We start from the raw sequence: 16,492 nt of genomic DNA, 5'->3' as shown, positions 1-16,492 counted from the left end.
TGCCAGAGGTTTGATTAAATAAAAACAGCAGGGATTTTTTCCTTCTCTAAGTGATTATGATTTAATTTTCTTAAGTAAGAGTACAAAAATACCTCTGAACATGCTAAAATAAATCATGTCATTGGGCTTTGAGGATCTGGCTAGCTGCAGATACTATAAAGTACAGAGCTGACCAACATGGGGTTTTGCTCTTTTTTTTTCCTTAAGAAAAGCAATCTGTCAGAAAATGCTGATTCCTTTAAACCAAACAGAATTTTTTTACAAATCTGAAAGGTCTAACTAAGTTCTGCTAGGAAGGGTACATATGTCCATAACAGAGCTTCCTTCCAATCCCAGGTACCCTTCACCCTCTCCCCCTTGCTCCTAAGGGCTCTACTTGCTGAAGGATTAACAATTAACTTCTTTATTCAGGATCACTTATCCTGAATAAAGCAGAACAACTGAAGGAGTAAGAATACCTGAACTAAGAGCGATTCATTCATACAATATTGCTCAGGATAAAACACAAATGAAGTGGTAACCAATTAATTAACACTAAATCAGCACTTGAATACAGCCTTCTTTAATGATGTAGAGCAAGAAGCATCATTAACATATCTGAAGATTTCACACATTCAAATCTGCAAGGCACAGTGAAGGCTTAAAACACACAGTTTCAGTTTCAAAGGCTTGAGACTACATCATCCATGGCAAGAAGCCATTACAGCTTTAAATAACTTGGGCCTATTTATCTTAACACTTAAGAGTATTAAACTTTATTCAACAAACATTTTTGAGTCTTAGTCTCCCATTTTATTTGCAGCTCCAGGAGAGCTGCTGAAAGGGGTTTGTTCCCAGGAAGACCCCATCTTGTCTACCCAAAAGTGAGGCTTATTACAAAACCTTGGTCCACAGCTGCTCTGCCTCCCCTCCTTCACTGAGGGAAAGGAGGAAACAGCTGCAATTTGAAGGCAGAGAAGACAGGAGAGAGAATTAAAAGATTTTTGAGAAAATATTGAATTACAGAGATTTCCAGGGCATTCTGAAAAAAAAAATAACTGCATGTCCATGCAGTTGTCTTTAAAACCAGGGGCAGGTGTTTAATAGAGGCAAAAGGTTCTTGGGGCAATGTCCCAGTGAACCATCTCCATACAATCCATGTCACATGAACCTGCACAATTCCCTATGAAAGGTTTCCTCAGTTGCTCACTATTACTTGGGTATCCATTTATAAGGCAAGGCACAAAACAAGAAGGAATGAAACACTTAATTTCTGAATAATATTTCTTTCAGACTGTATCAGTCTATGTGTATTATGCTGCTCTCTCTCCCTCTTCCTGAAGGTCAAAGCTTTGATTATGAATCATAAAATGGTTTGGGCTGGAAGGGACCTTAAAGATCATCCAGTGCCACCCCTGCCACGGGCAGGGACACCTTCCACTGTCCCAGGTTGCTCCAAGCCCTGTCCAGCCTGACCTTGGACACTGCCAGGGATCCAGGGGCAGCCACAGCTTCTCTGGGCACCCTGTGCCAGGGCCTCAGCACCCTCCCAGGGAAGGATTTCACCCCAATATCTGACCTAAGACACCCCGTGGTTACACACACCAATTATGCCAGCAGTAAGAAACACCTCGATGTTTCTGCAGGTTTTGAAGTAATGCAAGAAGAGGCTGCACAAGGTCAAATGCACCAGGTCCAGCAGCCAGAGCTGAGATAACTTTGCTCTTCTCACACTTCATCATTTCAGGCACTTGTCCAGATCACACCCTGCCTATTGGAAAGTGTTCACAGAGGGCTGATGGAGACTTTATCTGTCAGCTTTTCCAGATGGTCCAGACTCCATCCCTCAAAAAGCAATCCAGAGCAGCTATAATAGAGTCCCCATGCAAAGAGTCTCCAAAAAGAGTCCTTTTTTGCTACAGATGAGAAAAACCTGGACAAGCTTGTCTTTTTAAGCTACATTACCCTTTACAAACATTTGTACTGACAGATGAGCTGGAAGAAGATTTTAGAAGCATTTCAAATAGATCTCGTTTCAGCAGCAGTGTTCTTTCTTTAAGGGAGATGCTTTGCCAAGAACACATCCAGCCCTGAAAACAGATCTCAAGGCGTAACAAGGCTCAAAGAGGTTTGCTAAAGAATTCAGTGTGCTCAGAGATTATTTTTCCAGCATCACACCTTCAATTACTAATTCCTCTCCCCTTTCTCCCAAAGCACAAATGCATGTTGCAGCCTGAACTTAAAACATGCAGCAGCAGTGGAACAAATCCAATAATCACAGACCCAGGATGAAGTTCTGTTAGTTACTTAGTTCATCCACAAAACTTTCAGTCAGTGTCTTACCTGATTAAATCTGCAGCAGGAAAAGGGCCTCAAAGATAGTCCAAGATATTGAATTTACAAGTCTGAGTGCTATGAAGTCGATTTCAGGTTACATTATTTCAGTCTCCATTAAGGGCTATGACCTAAGCAATTCGACATAAACTACAGCAACTCCTTTTACTTCCCACTCACTGCAGGTTTCATCTAAAAGCCTCATGTCACAGAAGGCCTGCTATATACAAAAATATAGCAAAAAATGAAAATTTGACAGCAAGTTGTGGCAGTAAGTGCTTTGCAATCAATGTCAGTTTGCACCAAAGTGAAAGCAGGTGGTGAGCAATGACCCTGTTACCAAATGGAAGAGAGCAGGAATCTATTCTCTTCCCCAGCAGACACACGAGTCATGTCACTGAAGTACCTTTTTCAATTTTAAATATTGCTAACAAATTTTAAAACCAAATGTGGTATATATTCTTTTTCTTGTTGTTGTTTCTTGTTGTTGTAAAGGGAATTTGGAAAGGTTTATAAAACCTTTCCAATACAGAACTTGCTGTGAATCACACTGGTGGTTTGACACAGCCACAGATCCGATGAGGTTTGCGGTGAGGTTCAGAGTGTCTTCCTCATGCAAATGTTACAGGAGATTCAAGACCACTTAACAAACAAGAAAAGAGAGAAGCAAGCTCCTCCTGGGTTTATTTTTAAAAAGACTGTTTGACTACAAGGTGACAGAATGAACCATTTGTCCTTAATAAAGATGTCACAAGTTAAAAGTATTTGCTGGGAAGAACGTACTAAATATTCTGGAAAGGTAATGCTTAAAAGAGACATGAACAATTAACAGAGCTTTAAAAAATCTTGGCAGATGGCTGAAGAGAAAAAAAGAAAGGAAACCCATTCAAGGGATGTCAATGTTATGAATCAAGACAGGTGACATTTAAAACCAATGAATAAAACATCACGAAAACCTGTCTCTTTTTATAAATCATACTTCACAGTGGAACTACATCTAGGTAATACACTTCAAGATCTTCCTCAATAAGCAGGAGATACCATGGGGGTACAATTCAGGTTTGAAAGTTAATAGCTGTCTATCTTGGACTGCCTCCTGTTGTCAGAAAAACTGTCCTTTTATTAGAGTTTGTTTCCCTCCCATGAAAAAAAAAAATGTAGCTTTAATACTCTTCCACAGAAAGAAATCTTTATTTTAGATTCAGCACAGAAGAAACAAGTATCTCAAGTTTTCTTGCTTCCCAACTAGGAATCTGCCCTAGCTCCATTGGCCTGGGCAGAGATATCTATAGCCATCCCAGATCTGGCTTTATCTCTCACACTGATGAATGCACTAGCAAATAAGTTCACTTTATGTTCCAAGTAAGACTATTGGAAGAAATCAGTGCCTGAGAAGCAATTTTTATTCTAGCCACCACTGGGAAAAAGGAGAGTTCATGATAGATGAAGGGAAGACACATTTGGACAGAGAAATCCCTGAAGATTCACTCAGAGTGTTTAGTTTAGTCTTCGAAAAATGGTATTGAAAAAAGCTCTACTTTACCCAAACTTTTTTCTTCTTCTACACAAAACTATACATATTCAAATGAATTTTTTGAACAATCCATCTTCATTCATGACACAAGGGTCAGAGAAACTCGCTCTCTTATAAAATAAAGAATGTAATCTAAATTTCATAATAATTCAATAGAAGTCTCAAGATTATTTGATTTTCAGCAATGCCATTTAAATGACCTAAAAATCTGCACACTCTAAAGCTTTTTTTTTTTGCTCCTGTTCAAGCAGACAGACTTTCTGGTGTGTTAGTAACCAGTTCAAATTACTCACTTAAGTAATTTGGATGGGAAAAAGGAGGAACAGAAAAGTTAGTGCAGAGCCCTGCATCTCAACACCTTTACCAAGCTGCTTAAAAGGCAGGAGTAAAAAGAAGATCACAGAAAAATCAGGAAACACTATAAAATGATAAATTATAAAAAGTCACACGCCAGCAGCTTACCCACATAATGCAAATGCTCCTAGCACCTGCCTTAACCCTATATCCTCAGCATGCCTTCTCCCTACTGCTAGCAAAGACCCAAAACCAGTTTCAACAAAATTACAGCCAATCATTCAGTCTGCCATCATTTTCAAAGCTGGCAAATGCACAGAAAATACTCTCAAGTTTTTAATCGATTGAACTTTTAAAAGGACAAAAGATAGTAAAGCTATAAAGCATCAATATTAGACTGCTAACAAATGCTATCCAAATGGATGTTCAGAGAAACCAAAGATGTTGAATGTTCCAGGTACTGGCAGACAACGAGCTGCTCACAAGACAAATGACACCTTCACAGACAGAATACAATAAATTAGAGACTCTGGTCATTGTAAAGCAGCATGTGTTTACTGATATTGATAAGCAATAAATCACTTGCCCTCCAACAGTTCCTCCCTATAAATCACTTCCAGTGAAAGAAACAGATGGTTCCAGCATGCAGGCATTCTTCACCACAGGCTGAGCTGGAGAGGGGATGAGCTGTGCTGAGCAATGACCACTTTAGCTGCAGTTGTTCTGCAGGGTGCAGGGGAGCAGCAGCAGCTCTAATTCCCTGTTCTGAGATTCCAGCTGTGACTGAGGCCAGGCTGGGCCAGGCTGAGCAGCAGCTGGTGCTCCAGAGGGCATCCTCACTGCCCTGCCCTGGCTTGGGCTGCAGCCCACTGCCATCCATCCTGCCTGGACCACACACTCCAGCAGACTCTGATCCACAGGCACTGCCAGGCTGGTGTCACCCCCAGAATCCAAAATACATCATGAGCCTCGTGCTCTGACAGCTTTGCTCTGGAACAATTCAGCTTTCTATACACTTCTCAGCAACTTCAATTTCTTGCTATCACACCAATACCTAATTTGTCTAACTGGAAGGAAACAAATTCACATTTTCACTGCAAACAAACAGCCTATTGTTCAGGCTGAACAAGCTGAAGTCAGCATTAGTCCAACACAGTTTCCTTTTCTGCTGGCAAAGATGCCAGAAGTGGGTTTACTTATTTATTTATTTTTTTAATCTGTTTCCAATGTAACCTTTTGAACTACTGAGTAAAAGCATAGAAAGAAGGATGTGAATAATAACAGAATATCCCAAATGAGATCAGCATAATGAAACACTGTCTCCAGTAAGCAGAAAATTATGTTTTTCTTTACTACTTCAAGAAAAAGATTTACACCTTCACTCAGGGAAGGGCAAGGTTTGCTTTTATATATATTATACTTGTAAAAAAGAAAAATCTAAGCAGTAGCTCTTAAAAGCTCTGTCTAGAAGTTTCTTATGGACACACAAAAATCACACCTTCCTACCAAGTAATTATAAATGGACATACAGTTATTCACCTATTGAAAGGAGACCACAGCTGCGATACCAACTGTTGCACTGCAGGTAATTTAAAATCTCCAAAAGATGCAAATACACTTTTAGAAACTGGACTTAATTAAGATTTAAGTGTTTTGATGTTTTGCTTCAACCACTTGCCAGACCATTGGTTTGTCTCTTATCTGAACAAACTTCAATTCCAAGTGTGAAATACATTTCTATTGTCCACTCCTTTGTCCCACTGCCTTGGTGAGCCAGCAGCCAACCCCTAGAGTTTCCAGTTCCAAGGAGCCCTGGGCAGAACTCAGGGCAAGCAAACAAAACCAGAGACCCCAGCAAGTGGTCTACAGACACTCTTGAAATGAAGATGTCTCATTTCAAAACTGGTCTATTTTAAGGAGCACATTCCACAGAGAAGTCACATATGGACAGCAAATTGTGGCCTCAGCACTTTGGAAGCAACAGGCCAAACAACTGGAAAGGGATCTATAGCTGGGGGAAGAGCTGTGTGTGATCCCACAACTCCTGCAGCTCATTGAAGCTCCTTCTCTGCCCCTCCCTGACAGAAAGACTGAGGAGCCCAGAACTTGTACCTGGGGCTCTGCCTGTGCAGCCCTGACAAGAGTGGCAGCTGATGAGAACTTGTATTTTTCCTCCCAACTAGAGGCAATTAACACCTCATCCTCCTTTATTTTGCCCTGGAAAAATTTCATAAGCCACAGCTTTATTGCTTGCAGGACAGCCTTCCCCAGCAGTAGAGAAACAGATGACATTGTGCACTGAAAAGTGATGAAGTCTGTTTTGCAATCCAGGGAAATCACAGCAATCTTTCCTGTCCAAAGAAATTCCCGTCAGCAGCCAGTGAGACACTGCTCAGAGGGAGCTAAAAGATGAGCTAATGCAGAGAATGGCACTCCCAGCATGGAAACACAGAGCTGAAACACAGCTTCACTCCCAGCACACTGCAGGGTGGTGGCACTGTGACCAAAGGCCACTGCAACAGTCACCTTCAGCAGCAATCTGAGGTTGGCCATGCCTACTCCTTCCACTCCTGCAAACCCTGAGATTCTCAAGGGTATTTGCTAGTTTGATTTTTGTAAGGACAGAAGCTGTGCTCCAAAGTGTTTCTGCTTCAGTGAGAGGACCTGTGAATGCAGATCCTCTTCATTAAGCCAAAGAGAGAGAAGGACAGACCCAAATTATGGCTGTTGATAATTGCAGGAATGGGAAGGGTCTGACTCACCAAGACCTTGCAGATGCAAGCAAATCAAGGTTTTCCCAAAAGAAGCAGTATACTTTTTAGGAAAGAGACATGAACCTTGTTTCTTATCTTCCTTCCCAGCTCAGAGGCAGCAGGATGGAGATTGCCAGTGCAGAAAACAAGGAGGTCCTGCAGAGGAATTGCACTGCCTCCCTTTAACAGCCCAGCTCCCTCCTGCTGCTATTCCAGGGCAGCACACAGAGCAGCTACAGACAGTGTGGAAGTGTCTGTACCAATTCAGCTCTCAACAGGCAGGTGTCTTACACAGGTACAGACAACACAGGTGCTGGAATCACAGAAAGCCTCAGAGCAAACAGCTCCAATTCTGTGTGTAGAGCCTGCAGAAACACTCAATGTCTTGCAGTACTGCTGCCCTAATCTCTGCTAAAAGTTCATGTCCTACTTGACTTCACATCCAAAATGAGCCCCCAGGACAGCAGAAATTCAGTGATAAATGTAAAACTTGTGACTTAGAATTACAGCAGAACCTCAGCTCAACACTACAGATATTAAAAAAACCCAGCAGTTGCATCATGATGGCAAAATGTGAGACTGACTGGGGGTCACCTGCCACTGATTTTTGCCTGTGGAACCACACTCCTGAAATAAAATTGAAAAGGTTTCAGTGTTGTGACAGCTCCCACAAGCCAGGAGTGGCTGGCACCTGCTAATTTGCTAACAAAACAGGCTTTCAATAAAAGGATTACTGATGCAATAGAAAACATTCATGACTGGCTGATCCACAAATATGTGCTACAATAGGTTTGGCAACAGTGACGGCCTTTCAAGCAGGGCCAGAATAAAAACAAGTAATTCTACTTTAGCCACAAGTGATATTAGAATACTGACCTGCTCAGAGCAGTTAAAAGGCTTTTAAAATAGGTAGTAAGTAAAGGGTTTGTTCTGTCTAAGGGCAGGAAACACTGCACAACTAATTTTCCTGTATGTTACAGTACTACTGAAAGATTAAAGTGAAGAAATGTAGGACATTGTCTAAACAAACCTTCTAACATTATTAAGTCTGTGCAACAGCATGTGACTAATGCTCGCTGGCAAAATTAAATTCAAGTATAAAAATTCTGAGATCTGATTATGGCAATTAGGAATTCTCCATACAATGCAGCCTGCCCATCATCAGCCTACCCCTGCAGCAGTCTCCTCTTGGAGTTTGTTATATTCTTCCTAAAAGCAATAATTTTTGCCCATAATTAGTATTTTTCTCCCCATGTTAAATAAATCATAATGTTGTTGAAAACATTGTTCACAATCAATCAGGGTGTAAAATATTCTTGTTCAAACGTGAGAGGGGATAAACATTAACAGCAGCAGGCATTGACTAATCAGTTAATAACAACTTCTACCTCAGAATTCCAAGGCTGGAAATATTTTCCTGGAAATACTCTGGATTAATGCCATCTCTGATCACAACCAGCACACAGCCAGAGCATCACATTTAGGAGGACTGGAGTTCATCACCTTTCAGAAGAGGATCTCTGGGTTTTCAGCTCTGCAGTGGATGGGGTTGACTCAATCTAACCCTCATCTAATGTGACATTGCCATTGTGATATAAATAGTGTCTTATTTGCCTGCTTCAGAAGAACAATGTTAGTCAAGAAAAGGTCAAATGGTTTTGCCACAGGGAAAAAAAGAGCAAAAAATCTTTTGTAATTTAATATTGTCCTTTTTTTTTTTTTTTTGGAAGACAGGAGACTCCAGGTGCTAGTCACACAGGAGGGAGAGGAATACAGAAAAGAAGAGAAGGCATATTTATCTAGTCTGCAGTAGCAGAAAGCAATAATATTTCAATCATTTCTTAAGGCCCAGAGGAACTAATATTTACCCTGCATCTCACTGATCTCATCTCTACTTGGAATGCTGCAAACTCTGTAGAAAAAGGCTGCTCAAACCTGCCTACTTTGACAATGCAGAAATTATAGCTGCAGGCAGGTCTAGGACAGATGTACTGGGTACAACTGATGAATGCTTTTTTCTTCATATTCCCCAGTGCTTATTGCATTGATGCTTTCAATTAAAATCATTAATAAATATGACTTTTACCCATAGTTAGCCATCAAATCAATCAATTTTTTGCCAAATGGGAAAAATACATGATTTTAAGTCTTTGAATACATTACACAACGTGAGCTTGCTACTAACCCTCAGATAAGGGCTACACAAACACCCACATTATTTATTAAGGCTGCTTTCAAGCAATTTTCTCATCCTACAGAAAAAAAAAAAGTAAGTAGCTCTGTTCCAAAATTTATATGCAAGGCAGGCTGGAACGTTCATACATAACTGAACTGGAGAAACACATACAGCTGGGAAGTGAAATTTCTACAAATGACTTCACAAAGGTGACCCAAAGGCCGATTTATTGCTCGCTTTTATTGCTTCCAGCACACTGGGAATCTGTGCACATGGCAATACTGCAGTACTAAAGGAAATCAGTAAACAGGGTCACGTGTGTCACAGGAGCTGCTTTTCATGTTCTAAAAATATTTGTGGGTCCTGTTTGCTGGAAAGGCACTGACCTCTGCTAGTGCTGCCTGTGCTCGCTGGGTGTTCCCTGCACCTCCACTGTGCCCAGGGGAGTGCATCCCACTCACAGCAAACACACTGCTAAACTTGTTATTCACCAAATTAGGAAGTAAAATAATTACAGCAAATTTCCCCCTGGGCCATCCTCTGCAGACTACAAAAGACTCTGAAGATACTCCGAAGCAGACCAGCTCTCCTGGGAGATGCCACACATTGAAAAACAATTGTTTATCATTCAATTAAAGTACAGCATGAAGTGAATGAGATAAATGAAGTATCTGACTTGACTGGAATTGTGTGCTGGGCCCAAACCCTGTGACACACAGGCAGCTTGAGGGTTATTTTTGCACAAAAATTATTTATGCAGTGACTTTATGCCTTGAGAGCAAAGATAAAGGAGCACAAAGGGCTAAGAGGGAGGGAATGCAGGAGGTCCCCCTCAGCTATTCTTTGCAGCCTGAGTAAGAAAAGCAGCAGCAAAGACAACAAAATAACAGCAGTAAATCTATACAATCTATAGAAAGAGAAGGAAAAGCTCCAGCTATTATTCCAGCCTTGAAGTGAGGCATCTCCTCCAGTTGTGAATAGCAGAGGGATTTTGCTTTCCACACTTTGTGAAGGAGTGAAAATCACCAGCTACTGCCAGACTGACAACCTGCACCACAGGCAGTGAAAGGGCACAGAGTGCACCAAGTGAAAGATCACTGAAGAAAAATGATGAGGCAACAATGTTCAGCATCTTCTGGGTTTTTTTGAAATCAAACACAAAATTTTACATCCCCACCAACAGAAAAAAGAATAAATCAAATTTATCAATAATTGTTCCTTCTCTGAACTTCTGAAAAGTTCCTGAAAATTCTGAGTATGTCAGACTTAGTTACAAAGAATGAAAATATGGATTTGGAAAGATAAAATGAAGACAAGCTTGATGTTTATATAATAAAATAAAACCTGGTGCCAAAGCTTGAGAAAAATAAGGAAATATAATGGTTCTAGCACTGTTCTTTGTCAAACACTACACATTGAGGATTTGCATTTTCCAACTGCCATCTGGATTTTTTTTTAATAATTTTAAATGCTTAATGGGGAAGTAAAGCAAGACAGCTTATATCTTCATGTCCTCAGGCTTTTTTGTTCCTTTGTTTGCTTTTAAACAACGAAAGTTTACAGATAATGACTGGCTATGATTACTGAGAAATACATAAAGAAAACGAGTTTTTCAAAATGCCCCATCCAAATGCATTAGCAATTAGAACCTCCTCAAGTTTCCATTAGTCTGTCAAAACAAGAAATAATCTTATGGCAGCTGACTAAAATTCTCAAAGATTGTCACATTGATTGAATTTCAAAGTATAGACTTACAAATTCGTAGTCTCCATCCTGTGGTACTTTCCAATCAGATGAATTTTTTGTCTGGCCAGACACATTCTTCCCAAAGCTATTGATTTGATTCTCCTTCTCCTTCTGTTCAAAATATTCAAGGAATGATGGTCTGGCTGGCTGCATCGTTTCATCCCTCCCTGGAAACGTTAAAAATAAGAAAACAATAGTTGTTTTGAAACATACAGTTTTGGTTATACAGCCCTGCATCATGCCCAGAAGTGATTTTATTTATTTAGCACGCGCTAAATCACACAGTACTGCTAAAGCACTTGCTAAAATACTATTTTTCAGCAGCTTTTCCATGATAAAACTGACTGCACAGGGAGAAAAGTGGAGAAGGAGAGCTGGAAGCCCACCACAGAAGTGATTACAATGCTGGAAGCCTTGGCCTCTAGACCTGCAATCCATCCCTGACAGCACTCCAGGTAACCAACTTCATGCACTGAATGCCAGAACTGAGCAGCTGCTGGCGAGACAGGCTGGGATTTTTTTCCCAGTCAGGTTTCATGCACTGCAAAATAAGCAAGCTTTGAAAACAGTGCTGTTTTATAAGCAGAAATTCACCTTTCTATCTGTGAACAGAGAAGGACAAAAATAAAGCTTTCAAAGTCCACAAACACCTTATAAATACCACACAATTTGCCTTGGGTACAAGTGGTCAAGTTCTCTATATTGTTTGTATAGAAAGGCTTATTTAGCTTGCAAAACTACTTTTTTTCCCCTTTTTATAAATACTCAGTAGGTTTTCAAGTTTACTGCCATAGTTTTCTTTTTGTAAATTAATTCTCCTGAACTGACTTTCTTGGAAGAAAGACTTAGACTCAAACAAGCCAGATATATAGATTAACCATTCAATTCTAGACTCTAATTAAGAAATTTGGGGTAGTAAGAAATGGGAGGGCTGCTTCATTTGTAGGGTGACGACAGCACAACAAGGAAGGAAGTGATGAAATGTGAGAGGATGGAAATGCTGATTCCTAACACAGACAGCAAAAAAAGCCAACGCAGGAAGAAAACATGAAATTTAACTTCACAGCAAGTCAAGGTCAAAAGGCTTCCAGCATCTCCAAGGGAAGATTTCTTCAGCAGTGCAACCAGTCCAGCACCAGATGCTGCCCAGGCTCTGCACACTTAAACTGTCCTATCCTGAGTTACAACTCAGCTAATACCTTGAGAAGAGTCTCAATCCAAGCTAAGAGGCAGGCTTGCACAGCAAACATGCTTTACCAGAGCTGCAACACAGGACCATGGCAGCTGCAGACACAGCTAAAGGCTGCTCACAGCTTAATGCCACTGCACTGCTCTTGATGAATAAATGCTCCACCAAAACCTGTGAGCATCACGGAATCAAGCACTGCAACCTACTAAATGGTTTTGTTCTGTAACACAAGGTTCTCTAGACACTAGAATGGGTTACTCATACTTGAAAACATATGTTTTAGGTGATGCAGAAACCATAATTTTCAGAAAGTAGGATGAGGACTGCAGTTAACAGAAAATGGCATCAGAACAGCCTAAGTCTGGACTGCGGAAATAAGTTCACTGCTGAATGCCATACGTTTGAAATAAATATAATCTGTCAGGCAGGCAACCAACCAAGAGTTTAGAGCTTCAAACAAGCACACAGGGGATGTCCTGTGATGGGTTGGCAGGGTCTGTGTAATGCAGAGACTCTCCCACAAGAATCTGTACAGAAGGCAGGCTGTCACAAAACAGTCCTCTCTAAGGACATTCAGCAGTGCTTTCCTCTTGAAAAAATATTAGCTGCTCTGGAAACTCATTAAGATTTAATCACAGAATATTAATCTTGCATATAAAATTGCCACCCAGTGATCCAGAACTTCCCAGGCAGACTCTGTCTGATCCTCAGAGAAAGGGATGAATTCCTTGGTCAGCTTCAAAATACTCTAGGAAATTGTTTGTCTATAGACATGTTAAACACAGAACAAATTTCCACAAAGTATGAGAAATTCTGGCAGGACATCTGGGTTGTGATACTGAGAGAAGTGTGGCTCTGCACAGCCCTAAATGTCACGATGCATTTTGAAAAAGCCCTGCATCGTTCTGCCTCTCCAGGGCCAGCTGAAAGCTCAAGCATGAACTGAAGTGCTGATACTTTTGCACCATGACAACTGGAGCAAAGACAAATTATTATACCCCTGGCAGCAGTTCCCCTTTTTTTAAAAAACAAAACTAAAAAAACTCATCATACATAATTAGATGAAGAAAGACACCTTCAGACCGGCAGCGTGAAGGTCAGGCAAGGAACACGTCTGCGAAGTGGAGAACAGATTTGCTGTTGGGAATAATTACTGAAATACAATCACAATCCAATTACTGCTGAGTGATAAAACATTTATTTAGAATGAAGTAAACACACCCCTTGTACTCTGCTGCAGCTCAGCCTGCTTGAAGCAGGAGGTAAGTTATTATAGACAATCATGGCAATGTTTAATACCAACTAATTTTGTAGGAAGAGAGGAATTCGTAACTAGCCAGGCTAATCTATACACAGCTCACTGATAGCCAGCCTGGGTCTTGGTAATTCAGACTTCCTAGGGGGAAAGAGAGAGAAAATCTAAATCATGCTTGTATTCTGTTTTGAAGATTATTGTTTGCAGCACAGGAGACTTGGAAAGCAAATGTTTCGCTCTGGTGACATTGGCTTATTCAGTTGTTTTCTATTTACTTTTTAAAAAACTGTTCATTCCAAACAGAGCTTAATTGAGACTGTCAGTTAAAATAATCATGCTCATTTCCTCACATCTTGTGTTTCACCAAGAACTGCAGTATTTGCACTTAGTATAAGAGATTTTCAAAGTCCCACCTCTCCATTCTAACCAGGTCCCTCTGGATGGCATCCCTTCCCTCCAGCATGTCAACTGCACCACACAGCTCAGTGTTGCCAGGGATAAAAGGAAGAACAGGGAAAATGACATACCTATGGAAGCTTTTCTTACTGCCCTTGATGTCCCTGGCCATATTTAATTGTCAGGGCTTTAGCTTTCCTAACCTGATCCCTGGCTGCTTGGACAATCTCTGTGTATTTCTCCGAGGCTACCTGTCCTTTCCTCCACCTTCTACAAGCTTCCTTTTTGTGTCTGAGTTTGACCAGGAGTCCCTTGTTCATCCACGTGGCCTCATGGCATTTTTGCCTGACTTCCTCTTTTTGGGATGCATTGCTCTCCTGAGCTTGGAGGAGGTTAGCCTTGAATATGAACCAGCTTTTTTGTGCCCCCTTTTCCCTCCAGGATGTTATCCCATGATACTCTACCAAGCTTATTCCTGAAGAGGCCAAAATCTGTTCTGCTGAAGTGCAGGGCAATGAACTTTCTGAGTGACCTCCTCACTCTCCCCAGCGAGAGGATGAGAGGAGTGGTGTGAACTGCAGCAAAGGGTGACTTGGCTGAACATAAGGAAGAAGGTTTCACAACAGAGGTGGTTGTGAAACACAAGGGGACTAGAGTGAATTTGCAAGGCCTCACACAGCCAGATCTGATGTTGTACTTGTCCCACTCCAGGGAAAACCCAAAGAGGGAATCAGAATGATGAGCCACAGAGGTCCCTGCCCAGCCAAGTGCTTTCGTGGCACATGCTCTTCACACCCACCACCAGACACTGCTAACCCTGCAGTCACCTTGGGCCTTGGAAACCCAAGCAACATTTAGTCACCAATTTAAACACATTTACTCATCAATTTCCATACATTTCATTGCCAATTTTAGTACATTTCTACAAATCAACATATAGCACTGCATCTTTTTTTAGTGCTGCTTTGTTTTTTAACTGACGTAAAACGGAGATTGTTAGCTGACAAAAAATAGAGAAAAAAGATAAAAAAGGAGAAGTAGCTGGGCTGCAGATCTAAGGTATCTGAAATTTCAGCTGCTGCTGTGATCTCTGTAGGGGTGCAGATGCAGCAAGACTGACAGAAACGCTCACAGAGACAGAAAGACATTACACCAAATCAATTATCATCCCAGCACGACTCAGTTTCTTTTAGTCAATCTTAGCACTTAACAGCAGTGTCATCTTTCCAAAGATGACCTGCTATTAATTCAACACAAGAGTCACACCACTACACCTTTAAAATTTTGATACCAAGCAGCCGAAGACAAAAATCGATCTCTGCTATTTGCAGAAGCAGATGCTGCTGAAAGATGACACCGCACCAAACGTGCCTGTGCCAAAAAGCATTTAACTCCCCAATTTTATAGGGTTAGGATAAAATATGAACATTTCACAGAAAGTGAGATCACAACTGTGGTAGAAAAGAACCTTTTATGAGAAGGTCACCCTGCGGTGACAAGAAAGGCTGCACTGTTGCATCTATTTTGGAATCTAAAGAGTTGCTCATAAGGATGAGCCATGAGAGCTCCCTGGAGCCATTAAAGGCCTATCATTTAGATATGCAGTCATCTTTTAGGAGCTATATTAATTACACAAATGGAACACCACAGCTCTGCTGGGGCTGGTCCAGCTGACTGCAGAATTGCAGGTTCAGAGTGGCTGTGCAGAGCCACAGGCGCTGGGAGAGCTGCTCAGAGCTCAGTCTCTGTCCTGTGAGGAGCAGAAGCTCTCCATGGAAAATTCGTAAGTGTTCTCTGGTTATAAAGCCATGTTTAAGGAAGTATAAGAACATCAGTACTGCTGCATGTGAGAACAGAAAAAGGTGTGAAACTAGTGGGTCCAAAGGTAGAGAATGCTGTAAGCTGTGCACAACAAATACCCCTGAAAAGTTTGATTTCTGTGCTATCCTTCAGCACTGGAAAGGAATGTCCAGCTGGAACAGTCCCTCTCCAAGCACCAACAGCCCAGACAAGCCAAAAGACAGCTGACAGGTATAGGCAGGGCTCTGCAAGAAGACAGCACTGGATCCTTTCCTCTGCCAGGCTACAGCAAGGGCAAGTTGTAAGGAAAAAAACTGAACAACAATCTGCTCCTTTCCAAAAAATGTCACCTGTCTGAATAGTTGAGGGAATGGAATAGGTCAGTCTTAGAGGCTGCCAGCAGTATACAGACCACCTCACATCTAGCAAAAGATGACAAAGAAGGTGTGGAGAGCCTCCAAGTCATTTGCATTTCCATGTGTTGCTGCAGAGAAAGCAGAATGATAAAGAAGAAACAGCCCAGTCAATCAAACCAGCAAGGGATTTACTTTTCATTCCCAGCAGTAAAGAAGGTCCAAGAAACCAGATCATTTGCTATCATCTAGCCCCAGAAATCAAAAGACTCATTTCGTTGATTTTGTCAAATTAGCTCTCTCAATTGAAAATTCTCTCACGAGCTTCAAAGGATGCTTTCAAAAAAGAAAGGGAGATTTACAAAGTCCTTCTATCTATCTGAACAGGCTTGCTGAGCAATGAAACTAAAATTTCTGCTTTTCTCTAAAATTATTCTTCTCTACTCAAACTTGACATCAGAAGAATCCTTGTTTTATTATTCTTTCCTCTTGGAAGGGATTGCTAAGGTCTACCTAGGGTGAATATTCTGGAGTTACAAAGCTTGTGATGAGGGAGAAAGATACCCTCAGGAATACATTTCGTGTGCTCTTTACTGAAGCCAGTTTATACAGTTAATACTTAAATGTCAATTCTTGAAGTCACAATGGTTAGATTTCCTCCCTATACCACAAAAATTGGAGCA

General features: G+C 41.1%; 1 protein-coding gene across 2 annotated transcripts in view; it reads right to left on the bottom strand.

The window, feature by feature from the left end:
• The window catches only part of STK4 (serine/threonine kinase 4), a 45,418-nt gene that overhangs the window by 11,255 nt on the left and 17,671 nt on the right, over positions 1 to 16,492 (bottom strand). For both annotated transcript variants that reach the window (XM_085079584.1, XM_085079585.1), the window contains one exon: positions 10,826 to 10,983. In XM_085079584.1, coding sequence (XP_084935710.1) covers positions 10,826 to 10,983 — 158 coding nt within the window. The remainder of the gene's footprint in view (positions 1 to 10,825; positions 10,984 to 16,492) is intronic.

This window comes from Lichenostomus cassidix, chromosome 20 (assembly GCF_008360975.1).
Source record: "Lichenostomus cassidix isolate B80296 chromosome 20, HeHo_3.0, whole genome shotgun sequence".
Lineage (NCBI taxonomy): Eukaryota > Metazoa > Chordata > Aves > Passeriformes > Meliphagidae > Lichenostomus > Lichenostomus cassidix.
This window is presented reverse-complemented; position numbering and strand designations above follow the sequence as displayed.